Source organism: Anomaloglossus baeobatrachus, chromosome 1, assembly GCF_048569485.1.
Source record: "Anomaloglossus baeobatrachus isolate aAnoBae1 chromosome 1, aAnoBae1.hap1, whole genome shotgun sequence".
Lineage (NCBI taxonomy): Eukaryota > Metazoa > Chordata > Amphibia > Anura > Aromobatidae > Anomaloglossus > Anomaloglossus baeobatrachus.
Window position 1 is genome coordinate 832,806,562 of NC_134353.1, and position 26,163 is coordinate 832,832,724.

The 26,163-nt window shown below is 49.6% G+C and overlaps 1 protein-coding gene across 3 annotated transcripts in view; it reads right to left on the minus strand.

Moving 5' to 3' along the window:
* RASA1 (RAS p21 protein activator 1) overlaps positions 1-26,163 on the minus strand; it is a 148,167-nt gene that overhangs the window by 4,581 nt on the left and 117,423 nt on the right. The window contains exons 23-24 of one of the 3 annotated variants that reach the window (XM_075325128.1): positions 20,893-20,940; positions 8,950-9,027 (exon numbers count right to left, since the gene is read on the minus strand). In XM_075325128.1, the coding sequence (XP_075181243.1) occupies positions 8,950-9,027; positions 20,893-20,940 (126 nt within the window). Of the gene's footprint in view, positions 1-8,949; positions 9,028-20,892; positions 20,949-26,163 lie in introns of all 3 variants that reach the window. The other 2 variants (XM_075325127.1, XM_075325129.1) reach the window with 2 other exon arrangements.

Below are 26,163 nucleotides of genomic sequence, written 5' to 3' on the forward strand. Positions count from 1 at the left end.
TGAAAACTTTTTGTTGTTCTTACTAGTCCCCTTAGGGGACTTGAAGCTGCCATTATCTGATCACTTGTGCGGTCTTCCTTCGATTGCTGGCGCTTAGCCGCCGTTCACAGAAACTACGTTGTGGCAGTGACAGAGGTCATTTGCTGAACACTGGCTGTCATGACGCGCTCCTGTTGGCACGTGCTAAATCCCGCTTGTCAAGAGATTGACAAGTGAGATTTACCTAGTTAACAGGCGCGGGTGGATCTGCTATCCACCATCATTTATTCGAGGCACAAGTCGGCTGATCAGATCAACCGACGTGTGGGGAAATGTGTGCTCACTGCGCGAGCCCGCGGCCTTGGACGTAGCGGTATGTCCAAGATCGCAAAGAGGTTAAATGACAGGAGCATTAGCAGTTTGAGATGTCATGACTGACGGTATGCTCCCCTGATCCACATGTCACTGGTAATGCCTTCTTTCATTTAAAATAAGCTCTGGAGGTAGATTCTCAGGGAGATCTGTGTCCGGCCCATCGATCCTAACGGCTCATTTATACATTAAGAAAAATGTGGATTTCTCTGGAACAAGACATGGGATTGCAGCTATCAAGGTATCATTTTATTCAGCTTTCTATGACATATGTTCATATAGACTGCTCAGGAGGGGTGATCCTACTGACAGATTACCTTTAAAAGGAATTTGTCAGGGCTTTCATAGAAAATATACTTTGAAGGTCCAGTTGGGGCCCATAGCCAGAGATGACAAGCTCTTCCAGTGCTGGTGCAGGTGACTAACAGGTCCCTCACATGTATATAGGGTGAGGCCTGTCAATCACCTCTAGCTGCGCTGGGAAGAGCATACCAAAGGCTGTGCTGGTATACTCTTTTTTTTTTTTTTTTTTTTTTTTTCAGCCAGACCTTTAAAGTATATAGTTTCTGAAACGTCAAAGCGTTTTCAGTAATATAACTGGTTGCAATTGTCACAGATGAGGCAGTATGAATCGCGTGACAGGTTCCCTTTGTTGGGTGATTTAAAAAAAACAATAAAAACAGTGCTGGGATTTTTTTTATTTTTATAAAATATGTGAACTACACTGCTGCTGATCAGAGTGCTGTCCATGTGCGGTTCACTTTGCACACAGAATATGGGGGAAAAAAGCGTCAATGTATAATATTCTAATATTCTTCACATCATTAGTTACTTTAGGAGATTTAACAGATGAAAACTATCCCATACTACCATATGTACAGTTTGGAAAATAAGTATTGGATACACTGGTTACTCTGCAAGTTTTCCCACCTACAAAGAAGAGTGGTCTGTAATTTTTATTGTAGATTACAGTTCAACTGTGACAGACAAAATCCCCCAACCCCCCCAAAAAAAAAGAGAATTTTGTTACTTACCGTAAATTCTTTTTCTTATAGTTCCGTATTGGGAGACCCAGACCATGGGTGTTTAGCTTCTGCCTCCGGAGGACACACAAAGTACTACACTTAAAAGTGTAGCTCCTCCCTCTGAGCTTATACACCCCCTGGTGAGCCAGTCCTAGCCAGTTTAGTGCAAAAGCTGAAGGAGAATAGCCACCCACAAGTAGAACCGAGTAAGAACCGGAACAACCGGAGACTCTGTCCACGACAACAGCCGGTGATAACACACGGAACAAGAAAATTGCCAACAGGCAACAGGGAGGGAGCTGGGTCTCCCAATACGGAACTATAAGAAAAAGAATTTACGGTAAGTCACAAAATTCTCTTTTTCTTTATCGTTCCTTTGGGAGACCCAGACCATGGGACGTTCCAAAGCTGTCCGTGGGTGGGAATAAACAGAAAAAACTAAGTAGGCGGAGCCTAACTTCACAAGTGGGCGACAGCCGCCTGAAGGATGTGTCTGCCCAAGCTCGCATCTGCCAAAGCATGAGCATGCACTTGGTAGTGCTTCGAAAAGGTATGCAGGCTAGTCCAAGTGGCAGCCTGACAGACTTGTTGAGCCGTAGCCTGGTGCCTAAAAGCCCAAGAGGCACCGACAGCTCTGGTCGAGTGTGTTTTGATCTCCGGCGGGGGAGGCACCTGAGTACTCTGGTAGGCGTCCGAAATAGTCGATCTAATCCAACGGGACAAGGTCGGCTTAGAAGCAGAGAGACCCTTGTGCCGCCCTGTGGTTAGCACAAAAAGAGAGGTGCACCGCCTAAGCGCAGCGGTGCGAGCCACATAAATCCGGAGAGCACGCACCAGATCTAGAGTATGCAGCGCTTTCTCAAAGCAATGAACAGGGGCCGGACAGAAGGAAGGCAAGGAAATATCCTGGTTAAGGTGGAAGGGAGAGACCACCTTAGGAAGAAAGTCCGGGGTCAGACGGAGAACTACCTTGTCTTGGTGAAAAAACAAAAAAGGTGACTCCGAGGAGAGCGCAGCCAAATCAGAGACTCTCCTGAGAGAAGATATGGCAACTAGAAAGGCCACCTTTTGAGAAAGACGATACAAAAGGAACCTCCCTAAGAGGCTCAAAGGGGGGTTTCTGCAATACCGTGAGGACCAAGTTAAGGTCCCAGGGATCCAAGGGCCGCCGAAAAGGCGGAATGATGTGAGACGCACCTTGCATGAAGGTGCGGATCTGAGCCAGCCGGGCGAGACGCCGCTGGAACAGCACTGATAGAGCCGAGACTTGTCCCTTGAGAGAGTTGAGGGACAGTCCTAGCTGCAGACCGGACTGTAAAAAAGACAGAAGGGTCGGCAACGAGAATGGCCAAGGAGAATGGCCGGAAGAGCGACACCAGGACAGGAAAATTTTCCAAGTCCTGTGATAGATCTTGACGGAGGAAGACTTACGGGCCCGAGTCATAGTGGAGATGACTTCAGGAGGAATACCAGAAGCCGTCAAAATCCAGGACTCAAGAGCCACGCCGTCAATTTGAGTGCCGCAGAATTCGGGTGGAAAAACGGACCTTGCGAGAGCAGGTCTGGACGGTCCGGAAGATGCCACAGCATCTCCACGGACAGTTGGAGCAGGTCCGGATACAAAGCTCGCCTGGGCCAGTCCGGTGCAATGAGGATGACTCGACGGCCCTCCATTCTGATCTTGTGCAGGACTCTGGGCAAGAGAGCTAGAGGGGGAAACACGTAGGACAGACTAAACTGGGACCAGTCTTGAACCAGAGCGTCCGCGGCGAAGGCCTGAGGATCGTGGGAGCGAGCCACGTAAACCGGAACCTTGTTGTTGTGACGGAATGCCATTAGGTCCACGTCCGGAGTGCCCCACTTGCGGCAGATCGACTGAAACACTGCCGGGTGCAGGGACCACTCGCCACCGTCCACGGATTGACGGCTGAGATAATCTGCCTCCCAGTTTTCTACGCCAGGGATGTGGACTGCGGGTATGGTGGACTTTGAGTCCTCCGCCCATTGAAGAATGCGTTGGACCTCCAACATTGCCAGGCGGCTGCGTGTCCCGCCTTGGTGATTGATGTAGGCAACCGCTGTCGCGTTGTCTGACTGGACTCGAATGTGCCTGCCCGCCAACAGGTGGTGAAAGGCTAGGAGAGCTAGAAGCACAGCTCTGGTTTCCAGCACATTGATTGAAAGGGCTGACTCGGACAGAGTCCAAGTGCCCTGAGCTCTGTGGTGGAGATGTACCGCTCCCCAGCCGGATAGGCTGGCATCCGTGGTGAGAATCACCCAGGACGGAGCCAGGAAGGAGCGCCCTTGGGACAGGGCGAGGGGGTCGAAGCCACCACTGAAGAGAGGTCCTGGTCCGTGGCGACAGAGCCACTAACCTCTGTAAGGAGGAAGGCCGCTTGTCCCAACAGCGGAGAATGTCCAGCTGTAGAGGACGCAGATGGAACTGGGCAAAGGGAACCGCCTCCACGGAAGCCACCATTTGACCCAGCACCTGCATCAGGCGCCTAAGGGAATAACGGCGGGGCCTCAGGAGAGAGCGCACCGCTAGCCGGAGAGACTGCTGTTTGAGTAAGGGCAACTTCACAAGTGCCGGCAAAGCCTCGAACTGCATCCCTAGGTACGGGAGACTCTGGGTCGGAGTCAGAGTGGATTTGGGAAGATTGACAATCCACCCGAATTGGGCTAGGGTGGCGAGAGTGAGCGAAACACTCCGCTGACAGTCTGCGCTGGATGGACCCTTGACCAGAAGGTCGTCCAGATAAGGAAGCACTGCTAACCCCTGGAGGTGCAGGACCGCAATCACTGCCGCCATGACCTTGGTGAATACCCGAGGGGCCGTGGCTAACCCGAAGGGGAGAGCCACAAATTGGAAATGATCCTCTCCTATCGCAAAACGTAACCAACGCTGATGAGACACTGCGATTGGCACATGTAGATAGGCATCTCTGATGTCGATGGACGCCAGGAACTCCCCTTGGGTCATAGAGGCAATGACTGATCGCAGAGACTCCATGCGAAAATGCCGCACCCGGACATGCTTGTTGAGAAGCTTGAGATCCAGGATGGGCCGGAAGGTACCGTCCTTTTTTGGAACTAGGAAGAGATTTGAGTAAAAACCTCTGAACCGTTCCTGAGCGGGAACTGGGACAAACACTCCGTTTGCCTGCAAGGACGCCACGGCCTGCGAGAAGGCGGCGGCCTTGGAGCAGGGGGAGTTGAGAGAAAAAATCTGTTTGGAGGGTTGGAAGAGAATTCTATCCTGTAGCTGTGAGATATGATGTCTCTCACCCACTGATCGGAGACTTGCTTTAACCAAGCGTCGCCAAAGTGGGAGAGCCTGCCACCGACTAAGGACGTGGCTGGAGCGGGCCGAGAGTCATGAGGAAGCTGCCTTAGTGGCAGAACCTCCTGCGGTCTTCTGCGGACGCGCTTTTGGGCGCCAGTTGGATTTCTGATCCTTGGCTGAGTTAGCGGACGAGGCGGAAGGCTTAGAGGATGACCAGTTGGAGGAACGAAAGGAACGAAACCTCGATTGATTCCTACCCTGGGCGGGTTTCCTTGTCTTGGTTTGTGGCATGGAAGTACTCTTCCCGCCAATAGCCTCTTTAATGATTTCATCCAGCTGTTCACCAAACAGCCGTGAACCAGCAAAAGGGAGCCCAGCAAGAAACTTCTTGGAAGAAGCATCTGCCTTCCACTCTCGAAGCCACAAAATCCTGCGGATAACAAGAGAATTAGCTGAAGCCACCGCAGTGCGGTGAGCAGCCTCTAGCATGGCAGACATGGCATAAGATGAAAAGGCTGAAGCCTGAGCAGTTAAGGTAACCATCTCAGGCATAGATTCCTTGGTGAGGGAATGCATCTCCTCTAGAGAAGCAGAGATGGCTTTGAGAGCCCACACTGCTGCAAAAGTCGGGGAAAACGCGGCCCCCGCAGCTTCATACACAGATTTGGCCAGAAGGTCAATCTGACGGTCAGTGGAATCCTTAAGTGAGGTGCCGTCAGCCACAGACACAACGGTCCGGGCTGAGAGCCTAGACACCGGAGGGTCTACCTTTGGGGAGTGAGACCACTCCTTGACCACCTCAGGTGGAAATGGAAACCGGTCATCAGAACCACGCTTTGGAAAGCGTTTGTCAGGGCAGGCCCTGGGTTTGGTCACAGCGGTCTGAAAACTGGAGTGGTTAAAGAACACACTCTTCACTCTCTTAGGCGAGGTAAACTGATGTTTTTCTGCCAAAGAGAGTTGCTCCTCTGACACTGGCGGATTGAGATCCAGCACAGAATTAATAGAAGCAATCAAATCACTAAGATCTGAGTCACCCTCAGAGAAATCAATGGGATACATAGCCTCCGAGCCCCCAGTGAGGGCATCCTCCTCATCTTGAGAGTCAGCTCTTGAGACAGAGCCGTGGGATGGGGAGGGGGAGGAAACCCTGCGTCTTCTCTTAGAAGGACGGGGTCTGGGATCAGATGATGAATCCTCCGTGAGCTCTGATGGAAAGGAGGTCAGAGGATAGGAGTCCTCTGTCAAGAGTATTAGAGGCACCCTGTGAGGGAGGCTGATGCATATTCATCAAAGTCCTGGACAAAAGTCCCATGGACTCAGCAAATGACTGGGATATGGACCTAGAAAAGGACTCTACCCAGGCCGGGGGTTCAATCACAGGTGCAGCAGCAGCCTGAGAGACCACTGGGAGTGAGACTCCAGCCTGTGGCACCGCCAAGTTAGAGCAACCATCACAGTGTGGATAAATGCTCGGCTCAGGCAGCAGGAGCTTACATGCAGTGCATGCAGAATAAAGCTTTGGAGCCTTGCTCCTTGTGTGAGACATGCTGCTGGAGTGGGGGCTTTGCAGAGAATGAACCCCAGGGAGAATATACAGAGGTCCACAACCGGAGACCGGCTGTGGCTTACCAGACCGCTGAGCGCGGTGCTGTGTGCCCTCCAGATCCCAAAGCCCGGTCCCCCAGCGCAGCACCTCAGCAGAGATGCAGAATGCAGGATGTCCCAGAGCAGAGTGAACTCTGCTTGAGAAATGGCCGCCGGAGCGAAGAGAGGGGGCGGGACTAGGGGCATTCCTATAAAAGAGCGGGAACTGGAGGGCTATAGAGACCTGCCGGGAAGGAGGGACGCCCCAGCAGTGGGGAGTGTCCCTCCCCTGTGTAGAACGGCCGCCGGGAGGAGCCGAACCTGTCCCTCTGCATGAGTGACATGCGAGGGCAGGAAAACGAAACTAGGCCTCCGGCGAAGCCGGGGCCTAAATTTAAGCGGCGAGGCCGACAAGCAGGCACCATCGGCGCGGTTCTCGGGCAAGAGCTGGAGAACCCGCCGGAAAAGTTAAAACAATCACATACAGCATACTCTCCCCTTACAATAAAGAACCGGGACCCCCAACATAAATGTCTCAGGTACTTAGCTGCTGAGACGCAGGGCCATGTCCCTGGGGATGAGTGCTCCGGTCCAACAGAATCCTCAAGGGGCTGTGGATGGAGACCGGACTCCTGCCAGGCATGGAGACCGTGCTGGCTCCCACTTCAAGCCAGAGCCCAGAAGGGATGGTGAAGGAGCGCGGCATGTAAGGCTTCAGCCTTGTAAATCAACCTTAACAACACCGCCGACACAGTGGGGTGAGAAGGGACATGCCGGGAGTCCAGACATGGACCCGCTTTTCTTCAAACTCTTTCCAAAAGTCAAACAATCAGATGAGAATGCATGTGTGGATGTATGACCTCCTGAACACAAAGCGATAAACTGGCTAGGACTGGCTACCAGGGGGTGTATAAGCTCAGAGGGAGGAGCTACACTTTTAAGTGTAGTACTTTGTGTGTCCTCCGGAGGCAGAAGCTAAACACCCATGGTCTGGGTCTCCCAAAGGAACGATAAAGAAAAATCATATTATGATTTCTTTTTTTTTTTACTAATTAATTTGCATTTTATTACATGAAATAAGTATTTGAACACCTACCAACCAGCAAGAATTCTGTCTCATGGCTCTCAGAGACCTGTTATTTTTTTTCCTTTAAGAAGCCCTCCTACTCTCATTACCTAAATTAATTGCACCTATTTTAACCCGTTACCTGTATAAAAGACACCACAAACACAATTAATCACATTCCACTCTGGCCAAGACCAAAGAGCTGTCTAAGGACACCAAGGACAAAATTGTAGACCCGCACAAGCTGGGATGAGCTACAGGACAATAGGCAAGCAGCTTGGTGAGAAGGCAACAACTGTTACCACATTACAATATGGAAGAAACACGATGACTGTCAATCTTAGTTTGTGTTTACATGCAAGATCTTGCCTCGTGGTATAAGGATGATTCTGTCTCAGTAAGCAGCCCAGCACTAAACGGGAGGACCTGGTCAGTGACCTGAAGAAAGCTGGGACCCCAGTGTCAAAGATTACAGTTAATAACACACGACGCAAGGTGGAGGAATGAGAGAAGATCATGTAGTCAGATGAGACCAAAATACAATTTTTTTGGTATGAACTCCACTCGCCGTATTTGGAAGAATAAGAAGGATGAGTACAACCTCAAGAACACAGTCTCAACTGTGGAGAATGAGGGTGGAAACATTATCCTTTGGGGTGCTTTTTTGCAAAGAGGACAGGACAACAGCACCGTATTGAAGGGAGGATGGATGGGGTCATGTATTGCAAGATTTTGGACAACAACCACCTTTCCTCAGTAAAAGCATTGAAGATGGGTCATGGCTGGGTCTTCCAGCGTGACAATGACCCGAAACACACACAGGCAGGGCAACTAAGGAGTGGCTCCATAAGAAGCATTTCAAGGTCCTCAGCCAGTCTCCAGACCTGAACCCAACAGAAAATCTTTGTACAGAACAAACTCAATGCTGTTCAGCGACAGCCCTGAAAACCTGAAACCTGAAAGATCTGAAGATCTGTATGGAGGAGTGCATCAAAATCCCTGCTGCAGCGTGTGGAAACTTGGTCAATAACTACAGGAAACGTCTGACCTCTTTAATTGCAAATAAAGGTTTCTGTGCCAAATATTAAGTTCCGTTTTTCTATTGTAACAAATACTTATTTTATGCAATAAAATGCAAATTAGTTAAAAATCATACAATGTCAATTTCTGGATTTTTGGGTGAATTCTGTATTTTATGGTTGAAGTGTATCTATGACAAATTACAGACCTCTCCATTCTTTGTAGGTGGGAAAACATGCAAAAAATTGGCAGTGTATCAAATATTTATTTTCCTCACTATACTGCAGTTATCCAACTCCAGTCCTCAGGAGACACCAGCAGATCATGTTTTCAGGATTTCGCTAGCATTGTCCCGGTGTTGGAATCCTCCTCTGTGCAGGTGATTCAATTACCACCTGTGCAATACTAAGGAAATCCTGAAAACCTGCCACTGTTGGTGGCTCCTGAGGACTGCAGTTGGTGGAACACTGCTATACTGCCTCTCTTTAGAAGTTCTGAAACTTTGGCCTTGACCCTTTGTGTTATTGAGCACGTTGCAGAAGCGCTGTCTTATGCTATCACTATAGATCGAACACAAGAAACCAAGTACAATTCCGCCTGGATTTAGAACTTACCCCAAGTTCATCTAAGAACATAATCATTCGCTGTTTGTTACTTTTAATGAATGGATTCACACCTTCCATGTAAGGTTCCTAATAAGAAAAATGAAAAACAAGTAAGTGTGGCTAGGCATAAAATGTCATATTGTACTTTATTGCATGAGTAATGAAAAAAGAGAGTGCAATCAACGAAAATGCGAATTCAATAGTGCCAACTCCAGATCTCAGTAACGTCATGATATACAACACACCCCGGAAATACAGACAGGTGACAACTTCTATTTCATTACAGAAGCACCAACAAGACAACTGTAAAGGATGCAGAAACGGTAATAGTGAAAACGTGCGGCGATTACTGAACATTAGTGTGCACTCCCAAAGCAATTACTTCACCACTACACAAATGTACAACATGGCGACAAGCCATATACAGGCTCCAAAAGTCTCAGCTGCTCGAGTGGTTGTGTGTTTATAACCCTCAGACAATTTATAAGTACTTGTCCCCTACTTTAAAAAGGGTCTGTCACCTCTGAAATACTCAAACTACAGTTATTAGTGATTACTTTAAAGGCCTCTCATTCCCCACTATACATGAACTGGCCACATGATGCAAGCTCAGTTCTGGAGGCGTCTGCATTATGTGTGCGCTCTGGAGTCCTCTCTATGCACAGAATGGGCAAACGAGTGTTACAGTACTGGGATTTCTGTAGTTAATGGGTTGTTTGTAATGGGACATTAACTAATACTATCAGGTCTAGGAATGCAAAGACAAACACATTCACCATAGTTTGGAGGAGAGGTTTTCTTGAAGAGGTCTCCACATGTAAATGTAGTCTCTACTAGTTCTGAAAGGACAAAAACATTCCTGGACTGTTCATCTCTGTGTTCCTATTGTGTCTGTGATCTGACTATTGTAACAGAAGGCCAAAGACACAGCAAACCACCAGGCAAAATGAAACCCATCACTGAAATCATGTTTTTGAGGCACAGACTGCAGTATCTAAATGACTGGAAATCCATGGCTTCAAGACTCAGGTGAATCATGTCCAAAAGAACCAAACATGACTGTAGAAGTCAGGGCACGTTGTGTTTTATCGGGCACAATTCTATCCATGTGATGGGGTCTAGCAGTGTAAGTGGTGATTCTTTCATTCCCCCATACACAGTGCGTGCGCAGAATGAAAGAAGGGTTAGGCTGCTTTCACACATCCGGTTTTTACAGTGCGGCTCAATCCAGCTCAAAAACCTATGCAACGGATGCGGCGAAAAAAACGGATCCGTTGCATAAGTTTTTCCATGCGGCCCGTTAGTTTTTTGACGGGTGCGGCTCAATACTGAGCATGCGCAGTGCAAAAAAACGCATCCGGCCGCCGGATGCGTTTTTTGCCGCAGGACGCCGCATCCGGCGTCCATAGGCTTGCATTGTAAATCGCACCGCATCGCGCCGGATCTGGCGCAATGCGTTTTTTTTCGCCGCACACAAAAACGCGCCAGGCCAAGTTCCATCCGACCGCCGCATGGGCTAAATATGCCGCACCCGGCAAAAACCGGATGCAACGCAAGGACATGCAGCACAATACAGTGCTAATGCAAGTCTATGCAGAAAAAAACGCAACTGGCGGCAAAAAAAAAAAAAAACAGTTGCGTTTTTTCTGCAAAGCGCCGTATTGTGCCGCTCAGCAAAAACTGGATGTGTGAAGAAGGGAATTTTGTTTACTTACCGTAAATTCCTTTTCTTCTAGCTCCAATTGGGAGACCCAGACAGTGGGTGTATAGCTACTGCCTCTGGAGGCCGCACAAAGAACTACACTTAAAAGTGTAAGGCCCCTCCCCTTCTGGCTATACACCCTCCCGTAGGAGTACGGATTCCTCAGTTTTAGTACCAAAGCAAGAAGGAGGAAAGCCAATAACAGTTTCAAAAACAAATTCAATCCGATAACAAGATCGGAGAACTTAAGAAACAACATGAACAACATGTGCACCCGAAAAACGAAACCCTAAGAACAAATAGGGCGGGTGCTGGGTCTCCCAATTGGAGCTAGAAGAAAAGGAATTTACGGTAAGTAAACAAAATTCCCTTCTTTTTCGCTCCTAATTGGGAGACCCAGACAGTGGGACGTCCAAAAGCAGTCCCTGGGTGGGTAAAAAGATACCACATGAACGGGCTGTCAGACAGCCTCTTCCTACAGGTGGGCCACCGCCGCCTGAAGGACCTGTCTACCTAGGCTGGCATCTGCCGAAGCGTAGGTATGCACTTGGTAGTGTTTGGTAAACGTGTGCAGACTCGACCAGGTAGCCGCCTGGCACACTTGCTGAGCCGTAGCCTGATGCCGCAATGCCCAGGACGCACCCACGGCTCTGGTAGAATGGGCCTTCAGTCCAGATGGAATCGGAAGCCCAGCAGAACGGTATGTGTGAAGAATTGGTTCCTTGATCCACCGCGCCAGGGTGGATTTGGAAGCTTGCGATCCCTTATGCTGACCAGCGACTAGGACAAAGAGCGCATCAGAACGGCGTAGAGGCGCCGTGCGAGAAATGTAAATCCTGAGTGCTCTCACCAGGTCCAACAGATGTAAACCCTTTTCAAATTGGTGAACTGGATGCGGACACAAAGATGGCAAAGTGATATCCTGATTGAGATGAAAGGAAGAAACCACCTTGGGAGAAAACTCTGGAATTGGACGCAGTACTACCTTGTCTTGGTGAAACACCAGGAAGGGAGATTTGCAAGATAACGCCGCTAGCTCGGACACTCTTCGAAGAGACGTGACCGCCACAAGAAAAACTACCTTTTGTGAAAGCCGAGAAAGGGGAACCTCTTTCAAAGGCTCGAAAGGCGGCTTCTGGAGAGCAAGGAGAACCTTGTTCAGATCCCAGGGTTCCAATGGTCGTCTGTAAGGAGGAACGATATGACAAACTCCTTGGAGAAACGTGCGTACTTTAGAAAGCCGTGCCAAGCGCTTCTGAAAGAATACGGATAGCGCGGAGACTTGACCCTTAAGAGAGCTAAGCGACAAACCTTTTTCCAACCCAGACTGCAGGAAGGAAAGAAAAATTGGCAATGCAAATGGCCAGGGAGAAAACCCTTGAGCCAAGCACCACGCTAAGAATATCTTCCACGTCCTGTGATAGATCTTAGCTGAGGATGGTTTTCTAGCCTGTCTCATTGTGGCAACAACTTCATGAGATAAACCTGAGGCCGCTAGGATCCAGGACTCAATGGCCACACAGTCAGGTTCAGGGCCGCAGAATTCAGATGGAAAAACGGCCCTTGAGACAGCAAATCTGGACGGTCTGGTAGTGCCCACGGTTGGCCTACCGTGAGATGCCACAGATCCGGGTACCACGACCTTCTTGGCCAGTCTGGAGCGACGAGTATGGCTCGATGGCAGTCGGACTTGATTTTCCGGAGAACTCTGGGTAACAATGCTAGAGGTGGGAACACATAGGGGAGTCGGAATTGCGACCAATCCTGAACCAAGGCGTCTGCCGCCAGCGCTCGGTGATCGTGAGACCGTGCCATGAAAACTGGGACCTTGTTGTTGTGCCGTGACGCCATCAGATCGACGTCCGGCGTCCCCCAGCGGCAACAGATCTGCTGAAACACGTCCGGGTGAAGGGACCATTCTCCTGCGTCCATGCCCTGGCGACTGAGAAAGTCTGCTTCCCAGTTTTCCACGCCTGGGATGTGAACTGCGGATATGGTGGACGCTCTGCTTTCCACCCACGTCAAAATCCGCTGGACTTCTTGAAAAGCTTGGCGACTGCGTGTTCCCCCTTGGTGGTTGATGTACGCCACCGCCGTGGAATTGTCCGACTGAATCCGAATCTGCTTGCCTTCCAGCCATTGTTGGAAGGCTCGCAGGGCAAGATAGATTGCTCTGATTTCCAGAACATTGATCTGCAGGGTGGACTCTTCCTGAGTCCACGTCCCCTGAGCCCTGTGTTGGAGAAACACCGCTCCCCACCCTGATAGGCTCGCATCTGTCGTGACCACTGCCCAGGACGGGGGAAGGAACGACTTTCCCTGTGACAATGAGTTGGGGAGAAGCCACCAACGCAGAGAGTCCTTGGCAGTCTGAGAGAGGGAGACAGTCCTGTCGAGGGACGTCGATTTCCCATCCCATTGGCGTAGAATGTCCCATTGTAGAGGGCGCAGATGAAACTGTGCGAACGGGACCGCCTCCATTGCTGCTACCATCTTTCCTAGAAAATGCATGAGGCGCCTCAGTGAGTGCGACTGGCTCTGAAGGAGAGATTGCACTCCAGTCCGTAGCGAGCACTGCTTGTCCAGTGGAAGCCTCACTATCGCTGATAGAGTATGAAACTCCATGCCAAGATAAGTCAGAGATTGGGTCGGGGTTAGATGAGACTTTGGAAAGTTGATAATCCACCCGAAAGTCTGGAGAGTGTCTAGCGCCACCTTCAGACTCTGTTGGCATGCCTCTTGAGAGGGTGCCTTTATAAGCAGGTCGTCTAGATACGGGATGACCGAGTGACCCTGCGAGTGCAGAACAGCTACTACTGCTGCCATGACTTTGGTGAAGACCCGGGGGGCTGTTGCCAGACCGAAAGGTAACGCTACGAACTGTAGGTGCTCGTCGTGTATGACGAAGCGTAGGAAACGCTGATGCTCTGGTGCAATCGGCACGTGGAGATACGCATCTTTGATATCTATTGATGCTAGAAAATCTCCTTGAGACATTGAGGCTATGACGGAGCGTAGGGATTCCATCCGGAACCTCCTGACTTTTACGTGTCTGTTGAGCAACTTTAGATCCAGGACGGGTCGATACGATCCGTCCTTTTTTGGGACCACAAACAGATTGGAGTAAAAACCGTGACCTTGTTCCTGAAGAGGGACGGAGGTCACCACTCCTTCCGCCTTTAGAGCGGCCACCGCCTGCAACAGAGCATCGGCTCGGTCTGGTGGTGGAGAAGTTCTGAAGAAACGAGTTGGCGGACGAGAACTGAACTCTATCCTGTACCCGTGAGCCAGAATATCTCCCACCCAACGGTCTTTGACGCTTGCCAGCCAAATGTCGCCAAAGTGGGACAGCCTCCCACCGACCGCGGGTGTGGGAATCGGAGACCGCAAGTCAGGAGGACGCCGTCTTGGCAACGGTTCCTCCGGCTGGCCTTTTTGGGCGTGACTGAGACCTCCAAGAATCTGAGCGTCTCTGGTCTTTTTGAGTCTTTTTTGACGAGGCGAATTGGGACCTGCCCGGTCCTCGAAAGGACCGATAACCAGACTGACCCCTCCTCTGTTGGGGTTTGTTTTGTCTGTGTTGCGGTAAGGAAGAGTCCTTACCCTTGGAGTGTTTGATGATTTCATCCAAACGCTCTCCAAACAATCGGTCACGAGAAAAAGGCAAATTGGTTAAGCACTTCTTGGAATGAGAATCTGCTTTCCAATGTCTCAACCACAGGGCCCTACGCAAAACAACGGAGTTGGCTGACGCCACTGCCGTGCGGCTTGTAGCGTCAAGAACAGCATTAATCGCGTACGACGCGAATGCCGTCATTTGCGAGGTCAATGGTGCTACCTGCGGGGCAAATGCACGTGTGACTGAGTCGACTCGCGCAAGCCCGGCCGTGATAGCTTGGAGTGCCCATACGGCCGCAAAAGAAGGCGCTAATGACGCTCCAATCGCTTCATAGATGGATTTCAGCCAGAGCTCCATCTGCCTGTCAGTGGCATCTTTAAGTGCCGCTCCATCTTCAACTGCAACCAAGGATCTAGCTGCAAGCCTGGAAATTGGAGGATCCACTTTTGGACACTGGGTCCAACCCTTGACCACTTCAGTGGGAAAAGGGTAGCGTGTATCTTTAAGCCGTTTAGGAAAACGCCTTTCAGGATAAGCGTGAGGTTTCTGGATTGCGTCTCTAAAGTCAGCGTGGTCCAGAAAAGTGCTTAATGTACGCTTAGGGTATCTGAAATGGATTCTCTCGTGCTGCGAAGCTGACTCCTCTACAAGAGGAGCTGGTGGGGAAATATTTAACATCTTATTGATGTTAAATATAAGATCATTAACTATGGCGTCACCATCTGGTGCATCTAGATTGAGAGCGGTCCCAGGATCAGAATCCTGATCAGTTACGTCCGCCTCATCACCCATAGATTCATCTCGCTGGGAACCTGACCATTGAGATGAATGTGAAGGCCCGTCATAGCGAGCCCGCTTAGGCTGCCCGGGGCCATCGTCCGAGTCAGAGTCTTCACCCTGAGGTGTAGATGCCCGTCCCGGAGCTTGGAGGTAATTGAGCTGAGGGGGACCAGGGGGCAATGATTGCACAGTGTCCGTGGCCTGAAGTACAGGCCTAGCTCGCAATGTGTCAAGAATTTGTGACATAGTGAGAGACATTCTGTCAGCAAAAGCTGCAAACTCAGTTCCTGTCACCTGGACAGCATTCACAGGTGGTACACCCTGGGTCACGTCCAGCAGAGGTCCCGACTGTGCAAGCGCCGCAGGGGCCGAGCACTGCACACAATGGGGGTCCGTGGAGCCTGCCGGTAGAAAAGTCCCACATGCGGTGCAGGAAGCATATAATGTCTGTGCTTTGGCACCCTTGCGTTTTACGGACGACATGCTGCTGGCTCTCTGCAATGTGAGAGAGTCTATAGCCAAAGGGCGACCAGCGCTATGTAATACCAAGTATTTGTAGAAACAAAATACTAAGAATACTACTGGCACAAGAGGGGGTGAGCCCTGAGGGCTGCTTACCGCCCGCTGAATAGCGGGATAAGAGGCGTAGAATTCCTTGTCTGGGTCTCCCCGGCTCCCCTCTGCAGCTCAGCGTGTCAGCAGGAATGGCTGCCGGCGTCTGTGGAGAGGGGCGGTCCGTGGGAGTTTCCAAACAAAAGTGCGGGAAACAGTGTCCCCTCTGTGCCGACTGTGAGGGCTGGAGTATGTAAAAACGACTCCAGCCCTCAGCGCTGATGCCTTGGCCAGCGTCCCGCCCCTCTTCTGACTGGCAGGTCTGGGGGCGGGAACGAACGGAAGCAGGCCGCAAAAGCCGGGGACTCGAGTTATCAGCGCGGCCGCCGTAAAAGCGCGGGCCGCGCTGAAGTCCCCGGCGCACCACAAGTGCCAGCCGCGCCAGCGGCCGGCGCGACCGATTCCTAGAAGTGGCCAGCGTCCCGCCCCTCTCCTGACTGGCAGGTCTGGGGGCGGGAACGAACGGAAGCAGGCCGCAAAAACCGGGGACTCTAGTTATCAGCGCGGCCGCCGTAAAAGCGCAGGCCGCGCTGAAGTCCCCGGCGCACTACAAGTGCCAGCCGCGCCGCAGTCCCAGCGGCCGGCGCGACCGATTCCCATAAGTGTGCCTGCTTCAGCGAAGCTGAATGAGGCCATGGCACAAGCGCCGCAGCGCTGATGTCCCCCGGCGCACTACAACACCCAGCATGCTGCGGTGTGGGCGCCAAATGCACGGGGACACAGAGTACCTTGAGGAAGCAGGGCCATGTCCCTGATGTACTCCGCTCCATCCAGCATCTTCTCCAGGGGCTGTAGATGGAGCACGGTCTCAGTGCCTGGAGACCGGTAAATCCCACTTCACCCAGAGCCCTGTAAAAAGGGATGGGGAAGGAATCAGCATGTGGGCTCCTGCCGCCGTACCCGCAATGGGTACCTCAACCATACAAACACCTCCGACATACAGTGGGGTGAGAAGGGAGCATGCTGGGAGTCTGTATAGACCCTCTTTTCTTCCATCCGACATAGTCAGCAGCTGCTGCTGACTAAAAACAATGGAGCTATGCGTGCGTGTCTGACCTCCTGCGCACAAAGCTAAAACTGAGGAATCCGTACTCCTACGGGAGGGTGTATAGCCAGAAGGGGAGGGGCCTTACACTTTTAAGTGTAGTTCTTTGTGCGGCCTCCAGAGGCAGTAGCTATACACCCACTGTCTGGGTCTCCCAATTAGGAGCGAAAAAGAAAGCAGCCTTATGTGAATAAGAGTCTAGGATTTAGTCACACGACGTGTTTTGAACAGCGCTCCAGGAACGATCAAATACACAAAGACCACTGTATATTTCTAAGCCTACATACACCCAGGCAATTTTTTTTTTCAATAAATCGCTGGTGTAAAAAAAAAAAAAAAAAAAAAAAAAAAAAAAAAAAAAAAAAAAGGAGGACCCAAAATGTAGGTAATCCACCCGCTCCATCACAAGTTGCTCTTTTGTTGAAGATCTTGGATTATGTTCTCCAGGCAGCTCTGACCTCTTCACTTTGTTCACTTTATTTCTTTCTTTCATTAGGTTTTCGCTTTATTCTCAAATGAATAATATTCTCTTTTTCGCAATCTACACTTAATGTCTAAATAATATCCATACATGTAATAAAGAAAAAGCTCTGACGTAACCTGTAACTGTGGGACGGGAGTTTACATACACTATCTAAAGACACAAATGCATGTTTTTCTCACTTAATCAACCAAAACCACCTCAAAATGTATGCATGACACTGGAAAGAACTGCATGTCAACAACAAAAAAATGTCCCAAAATCAAGACAGCAAAAGCGATTCGTGCTAAAATGTATATACTTTATTACTTAAAATAATTTACATATAGTATGACAGACAAATTTACACCTGAGAGGGACCACAGAAAATACCCAGATATTTCTATATGTACAAGGAATGGGGGAATTTAACCCCTTCAGCCCCCGGGCACTTTCCGTTTTTGCATTTTTGTTTTTTGCTCCCCTTCTTCCGAGAGGCGTAACTTTTTTATTTTTCCATCAATCTTGCCATATGAGGGCTTGTTTTTTGCGGGACGAGATGTACTTTTAAATGAAACCATAAGTTTTACCATATAGTGTACTGGAAAATGGCAAAAAAATTCCAAGTGCGGAAAAATTGCAAAAAAAAGTGGGATTGTACAATAGTTTTTGGGATATTTTATTCACCGTGTTCACTATATGGTAAACCTGATGTGTGGGTGTGATGCCTCAGGTCGGTGCGAGTTTGTAGACACCAAACATGTATAGGTTTACTTGTATCTAAGGGGTTAAAAAAAATTCACAAGCTTGTCCAAAAAACGTGGCGCACGTTTTGCGCCATTTTCCAAAACCCGTAGCGTTCTCATTTTTCAGGATCTGAGGCTCAGTGATGGCTTATTTTTTGCGTCTCGACCTGACGTTCTTAACGGTACCAATTTTGCGCAGATGCTACGTTTTGATCGCCTGTTATTGCATTTTGCGCAAAATTTGCGGCGACCAAAAAACGTAATTTTGGCGTTTGGAATTTTTTTGCCGCTACGCCGTTTACTGATCAGATTCATTGATTTTATATTTTGATAGATCGGGCATTTCTGAACGTGGCAATACCAAATATGTGTGTATTTTTTATTTTTTTAACCCTTTAATTTTCAATGGGGTGAAAGGGGGGTGATTTGAACTTTTAGGTTTTTTTATTTTTTTTAATTTTTTAAAACTTTTTTTTTTACTTTTTTTTTTTATTTTACTAGTCCCCCTAGGGGGCTATTGTGATCAGCAATCCGATCGCTCTGCACTATCTGCAGATCTCAGCTACAGAGCTGAGAACTGCAGATTTGCTGCTTCACTTTCAATGCCGGCTGTATTCCGGCATTGAGAGGAAGTGACTCATGTTAGCTACAGGCGTCATCACATGACCCTGTGCTACCATGGCAACCGCCGAAAGTCACGTGATCATGTCACGTGACTTCCGGTGGGGGCGGGGTAAGTCACTGTCATGGCGGTGCCCATATACATATCGCTGCCAAGACTTTGGCAGCGAAATGTAAGGGGTTAATGGCCGCGGGTGGAAGAGATTCCACCCGCGGCTAGCAGGCACACATATCAGCTGTTGGTAACAGCTGATCTGTGCGCGTCTCGCCGCCGCCTGCCGGCGGCAGGGGGCGGGGCTTACCGGCACACGATCCATGACGTATCTAGTACGTCATGGGTCGTTAAGGGGTTAATAAATAAATTGGCAGTAAATAGATAAGAAATAAATTATGTGCCATTAGGTTATAGAAAATATAATATACAGTATTAATATATAAATTAGGTTTGGAATACTAATCTATGTATTGATCCGCCCCCGGAAGAAGCAAGGGCGAAACGGCATTGGGGTGGAGGGACCTGTTCACCCAGACTCAGGCTTTGTCACCTATTAGGTAATTATAGAACCTTGGGTTCTTCGTATAATGGGAGAGTTTATAATTCGGCAGTTCAGTGCACTTTATATCTTCCCTGGCAGCTATTTTTGTTGCATCCTTGTCTCTGTGCCTGTATAGTTTGTTCAATAACAGCACGAGTGGAGTGTTTACATTTTCTACCAGGGTATGTGCAATTCTTAGTAATATGTGGAGGGTATATTGGTTTGTGCAATTTTTATAATATATGTCATTAGTACAGTATTAATTGGTTTTACATAGATTAGTATTCCAAACCTAACATATATTAATACTGTATATTATATATTATATTTTCTATAACATTATTGCACAAATTATTTCTGATTTATCTATCTCAGCGCCATTTAAGAGGTTAAAAAGGCACGGGTGGATAGTGATTCCGCTCGTGCCTGGCAGGCACACGTCAGCTGTATAAATCAGCTATGTGCGCTGAGTGCCGCAGGCTGCTTGCAGCAGCCCGCAGTGATTTACAATATGGCCGCTATGACGTAATATTACTGATCGTGGTCATTAAGGGGTTAAGGGTAATGGCACCAAATACTAATGAAATGTATGTAAACTTTTGACTTTACAGAAAGTAATAAAAAGGCCATAAAACATTCTCTCATTATTCTGGCATTTGATAAATATAAATAATTTTGGTTCCTAATTCATCTAAAACAGGAAAGGTTTATTCTGATTTCAGGTCAAATAGTGAGAAAAACATGCAGATGTGTCTTTTTAGATAGTGTATGTAAACGTCTGGTTTCAACTGTAGATAGGTGCGTGCCTTTGCAGATCAGTGGCTAAAGTGACCACATGCGGACTCCAATCAAGATGTCAAAATATCTCATGAATAGATTGAAAGAGACAACATGAATCTGCGCTCAACTTGTGTCATAGCAAAAGGGTCTAAATATCCAGGAAACACTTCAGTAATGGCAGCATTTGTGCTCCGTACTGCGGCCATGATGTCCCAGTCCATCACATGCTAGTTATATAAATGAGCAGCATCCTATATGCCTTTGATGCTGTTACTTTACGTCACAAGACCCATGATCTGGCCAGGCCTTTCACCTGTAAATGGCACCAGGCACTATATAACTCCGGCCACTAGTCATAGGGAAGGGACATGGTAGCCGCATGATGGCTTGTAATTGAAACCAATGCAAGTAAAGGTGCAGCATAGGTGTATTATCTTTATATGTGATTTTAAGTGTAGATTAAGAAAATAAATTAATGCTTTTCATTTCAGAATAAAGTTATAATGGAAAAAAAATGAAAGACAAAGGGGTATGTCTTACGTAGGTGCCATGTCTGCGCCACCCGCTTATTCCCACCGTTATAGCATCACCTATACCTATACCGTGGAGAGGTGACAATAGCCCTGTAACTTCAGAAATCTCAGACGTGAGGCTCCCATATTGGCATACAGAGTGGTGATGTGGTTACGTGCAGGTATGTGTGGCTGCGGGATAGCGGATGGCCGCAGCGTGCTGCAGGTTAGCGTGGTCCCAGGCACCGGGCAGTAAAGCGATGAGGACAGACATATTGAACCCTCTCTCACAGTAAGCTGAAGCACATTAGAGTTTGAGCAGTTCCAATTAAGTAAGGCATCCACCGAGGGTCAAATTAAAGCATCCAATGTAAAAAAAATAACAATTAGGAAAATATATTGTGTGGCTACCGTACAGTGAGAGTGGCAACATAGGATGAAGGATGGGCTACACTTACAATGAGATGGAGGACATGCAATGACAAGTGCAGAAGCGGATCCAGTTACAAGAGTGAAGTAAATAAAGCTTATTGTCTTACAGCTCCGGAGTTAATAACGCAGCTTTGTGGCACAGCAGCATCATGTCCCTCCCGTGCCAACCAGAACAAAAGGAAGTGGGATTAGATTGGGCTTGGTACTTCGTGCATGTATACAAAGAATGCAGCAAGGGTTATTGGTACACAGTGTAAGGCAGAAGATTAAACTGAAATGGATGGTCTCAGGGATGACGGCTACTGTGTGACATTACTGGGCTCGCGTAACATCCCACATTCCGGGCTACTTACTCCATATTTAGCATTGTTATTACCACAATATAATGCATAGAGAACAAATACATAGACATCCCCATCCACAAGCTATAGGCAGTACTAAGGGGTGGTCTGATGTACACTAGTTCTCTCTTCTTCGTTGGATAGGCTTGTTTATTGGTGGTGGTCCGCCCGCTGAGACCTGCACTGCTTGGCAGAACGGGGAACTTTGAGGCGGCAGTGAGCCTGTGGACATGCGCTGCATCCATTACTTATGGGGCTGCAATGCATTGTGCGGATTTTTATGGCGGTTCCATAAAGAATGAATAGAGCGGCTGTCAGACGTCTGACCGGCAGCGCCATTATGTAAAAGAGAAAAAGATTCCTCATTCTGCCGATCGATGCGGGTGCCAGCAGGGGACACCAGGGATCAGCAAGTTATTGACTATCCTGTGGACAGGAGATAAAGGGGTTCTCTAGTGAAAAGTTGTACTCACCATCTCTGTGCAATGCTAAATGCATCGGATGGGTCAGGGGGCAACAGAACGTACCTTAAAGGGTGGTCCCATCAAACAGAAAATAAAATCACAGAAAATAAAATTTACTCCTAAAATACAAAATTTATTGACGTACAAAGTTCAAAGGTAAAGCATAAAAAGGAAAAACAAAAAACTCCCAATAACACGAAGTGTGGAGAGAACGCCCACTAGCCAAAAAAGGAAGGGGGTGTGATGAAGAAAACCAGCTGGTTGAAAGTGAACCCGTGGGTGAGCTATCCGAATAAGGATACCACAACACTGATTAACTTATGTTAATATCTTCATGACCAAATTAGACAAAAAAGAGAATTTTGTTTACTTACCGTAAATTCTTTTTCTTATAGTTCCATATTGGGAGACCCAGACCATGGGTGTTTAGCTTCTGTCTCCGGAGGACACACAAAGTACTACACTTAAAAGTGTAGCTCCTCCCTCTGAGCTTATACACCCCCTGGTGAGCCAGTCCCAGCCAGTTTAGTGCAAAAGCTGAAGGAGAATAGCCACCCACAAGTAGAACAGAGCAAGAGCCGGAACAACCGGAGACTCTGTCCACGACAACAGCCGGTGATAACACGCGGAACAAGAAATTGCCAACAGGCAACAGGGAGGGTGCTGGGTCTCCCAATACGGAACTATAAGAAAAAGAATTTACGGTAAGTAAACAAAATTCTCTTTTTCTTTATCGTTCCTTTGGGAGACCCAGACCATGCGACGTTCCAAAGCAGTCCCTGGGTGGGAAATAAACAGAAAAACTAAGAAGTAGGCAGAACCTAACTTCACAAATGGGCGACAGCCGCCTGAAGGATGCGTCTGCCCAAGCTCGCATCTGCCGAAGCATGAGCATGCGCTTGGTAGTGCTTCGAGAAGGTATGCAGGCTAGTCCAAGTGGCAGCCTGACAGACTTGTTGAGCCGTAGCCTGGTGCCTAAAAGCCCAAGAGGCACCGACAGCTCTGGTCGAGTGTGCCTTGATCCTCGGCGGGAGAGGCACCTGAGTACTCTGGTAGGCGTCCGAAATGGTCGACCTAATCCAACGGGCTAAGGTCGGCTTAGAAGCAGGGAGGCCCTTGCGCCGACCTGTGGTTAGCACAAAAAGAGAGGTGCACCTCCTGAGCGCAGCGGTGCGAGACACATAGATCCGGAGAGCACGCACCAGATCCAGAGTATGCAGCGCTTTTTCAAAGCGATGAACAGGGGCCGGACAGAAGGAAGGTAAGGTAATGTCCTCGTTAAGGTGGAAGGGAGAGACCACCTTAGGAAGAAAGTCCGGAGTCGGACGGAGAACCACCTTGTCTTGATGAAAAACTAAAAAAGGTGACCCCGAGGAGAGCGCAGCCAAATCAGAGACTCTCCTGAGAGAAGTTATGGCAACTAGAAAGGCCACTTTCTGAGAAAGACGATACAAAGAAACCTCCCTAAGAGGCTCAAAAGGGGGTTTCTGCAATACCGTGAGGACCAAGTTAAGGTCCCAGGGATCCAAGGGCCGCCGATAAGGCGGAATGATGTGAGACGCGCCTTGCATGAAGGTGCGGACCTGAGCCAGCCGAGCGAGACGCCGCTGGAACAGCACTGATAGAGCTCAGACTTGTCCCTTGAGATAGTTGAGGGACAGTCCTAGCTGCAGACCGGACTGTAGAAAAGACAGAAGGGTTGGCAAAGAGAATGGCCAAGGAGGATGGCCGGTAGAGCGACACCAGGACAGGAAAATTTTCCAAGTCCTGTGATAGATTTTGGCGGAGGAAGACTTACGGGCCCGAGTCATAGTGGAGATGACTTCAGGAGGAATACCAGAAGCCGTCAAAATCCAGGACTCAAGAGCCACGCTGTCAATTTGAGTGCCGCAGAATTCGGGCGGAAAAACGGACCTTGCGAGAGCAGGTCTGGACGGTCCGGGAGATGCCACGGCATCTCTACGGACAGTTGGAGCAGGTCCGGATACCAAGCTCGCCTGGGCCAGTCCGGAGCAATGAGGATGACTCGACGGCCCTCCATTCTGATCTTGCGCAGGACTCTGGGCAAGAGAGCTAGAGGAGGAAACACGTAGGACAGACGAAACTGGGACCAGTCTTGAACCAGAGCGTCCGCGGCGAAGGCCTGAGGATCGTGGGAGCGAGCCACGTAAACAGGAACTTTGTTGTTGTGACGGGATGCCATTAGATCCACGTCCGGAGTGCCCCATTTGCGGCAGATTGACTGAAACACTGCCGGGTGCAGGGACCACTCGCCACCGTCCACGCTTTGACGGCTGAGATAATCTGCCTCCCAGTTTTCCACGCCTGGGATGTGGACTGCGGATATGGTGGACTTGGAGTCCTCCGCCCATTGAAGGATGCGTTGTACCTCCAGCATTGCCAGGCGGCTGCGTGTCCCGCCTTGGTGATTGATGAAGGCAACTGACTGGACTCGAATGTGCCTGCCCGCTAACAGGTGGTGAAAGGCTAGGAGAGCTAGAAGCACGGCTCTGGTTTCCAGCACATTGATTGAAAGGGCTGACTCGGACGGAGTCCAAGTGCCCTGCGCTCTGTGGTGGAGACATACCGCTCCCCAGCCGGATAGACTGGCATCCGTGGTGAGAATCACCCAGGACGGGGCCAGGAAGGAGCGCCCTTGGGACAGGGAGAGGGGCCGAAGCCACCACTGAAGAGAGCTCCTGGTCCGTGGCGACAGAGCCACTAACCTGTGTAAGGAGGAAGGCCGCTTGTCCCAACAGCGGAGAATGTCCAGCTGTAGGGGGCGCAGATGGAACTGGGCAAAGGGAACAGCCTCCATGGAGGCCACCATTTGACCCAGCACCTGCATCAGGCGCCTGAGGGTATAACGGCGGGGCCTCAGCAGAGAGCGCACCGCTAGCTGGAGGGCCTGCTGTTTGATTAAGGGCAACTTCACAAGTGGCGGCAAAGTCTCGAACTGCATCCCTAGGTACGTGAGACTCTGGGTCGGAGTCAGAGTGGATTTGGGAAGATTGACAAGCCACCCGAATTGGGCTAGAGTGGCGAGAGTGAGCGAGACACTCAGCTGACAGTCTGCGCTGGATGGGCCCTTGACCAGAAGGTCGTCCAGGTAAGGGAGCACTGCCAACCCCTGGAGGTGCAGGACCGCAATCACTGCTGCCATGACCTTGGTGAATACCCAAGGGGCCGTGGCTAACCCGAAGGGGAGAGTCACGAATTGGAAATGATCCTCTCCTATTGCAAAACGTAACCAACGCTGGTGTGAAACTGCAATTGGCACATGTAGATAGGCATCTCTGATGTCGATGGACGCCAGGAAATCCCCTTGGGTCATTGAGGCAATGACTGATCGCAGAGACTCCATGCGAAAATGCCGCACCCGAGCATGCTTGTTGAGAAGCTTGAGATCCAGGATGGGCCGGAAGGTACCGTCCTTTTTGGGAACTAGGAAGAGGTTTGAGTAAAAACCTCTGAACCGTTCCCGAGCGGGAACTGGTACAATTACTCCGTTTGCTTGCAAGGATGCCACGGCCTGCGAGAAGGCGGCGGCCTTGGAGCAGGGGGGAGTTGAGAGAAAAAAATCTGTTTGGCGGGCTGGAAGAGAATTCTATCCTGTAGCCGTGAGATATGATATCTCTCACCCACTGATCGGAGACTTGTTTTAACCAAGTGTCGCCAAAGTGGGAGAGCCTGCCACCGACTAAGGACGTTGCTGGAGCGGGCAGAGAGTCATGAGGAGGCTGCCTTAGTGGCAGAACCTCCTGCGGTCTTCTGCGGACGCGCTTTTGGGCGCCAGTTGGATTTCTGATCCTTAGCTGAGTTAGCGGACGAGGCGGAGGGCTTAGAGGACGAAAAGTTGGAGGAACGAAAGGAACGAAACCTCGACTGATTCCTACCCTGGGCGGGTTTCCTGGTCTTGGTTTGTGGCATGGAAGTACTCTTCCCGCCAGTAGCTTCCTTAATAATTTCATCCAGCTGTTCACCGAACAGCCGGGAACCAGCAAAAGGAAGCCCAGCAAGAAACTTCTTGGAAGAAGCATCTGCCTTCCACTCTCGAAGCCACAAGATCCTGCGGATAACGAGGGAATTAGCCGAAGCCACCACAGTGCGGTGAGAAGCCTCTAGCATGGCAGACATGGCATAAGATGAAAAAGCTGAAGCTTGAGAAGTTAAGGCAACCATCTCAGGCATAGATTCCTTGGTGAGGGAATGCATCTCCTCTAGAGAAGCAGAGATGGCTTTGAGAGCCCACACTGCTGCAAAAGTCGGAGAAAACGCGGCCCCCGCCGCTTCATACACAGATTTGGCCAGAAGGTCAATCTGACGGTCAGTGGAATCCTTAAGTGAGGTGCCGTCAGCCACCGACACAATGGTCCGGGCTTAGAGCCTAGACACCGGGGGGTCTACCTTTGGGGAGTGAGACCACTCCTTGACCACCTCAGGTGGAAAGGGAAAACGGTCATCAGAACTACGCTTTGGGAAGCGTTTGTCAGGACAGGCCCTGGGTTTGGTCACAGCGGCCTGAAAACTGGAGTGGTTAAAGAACACACTCTTTACTCTCTTAGGCGAGGTA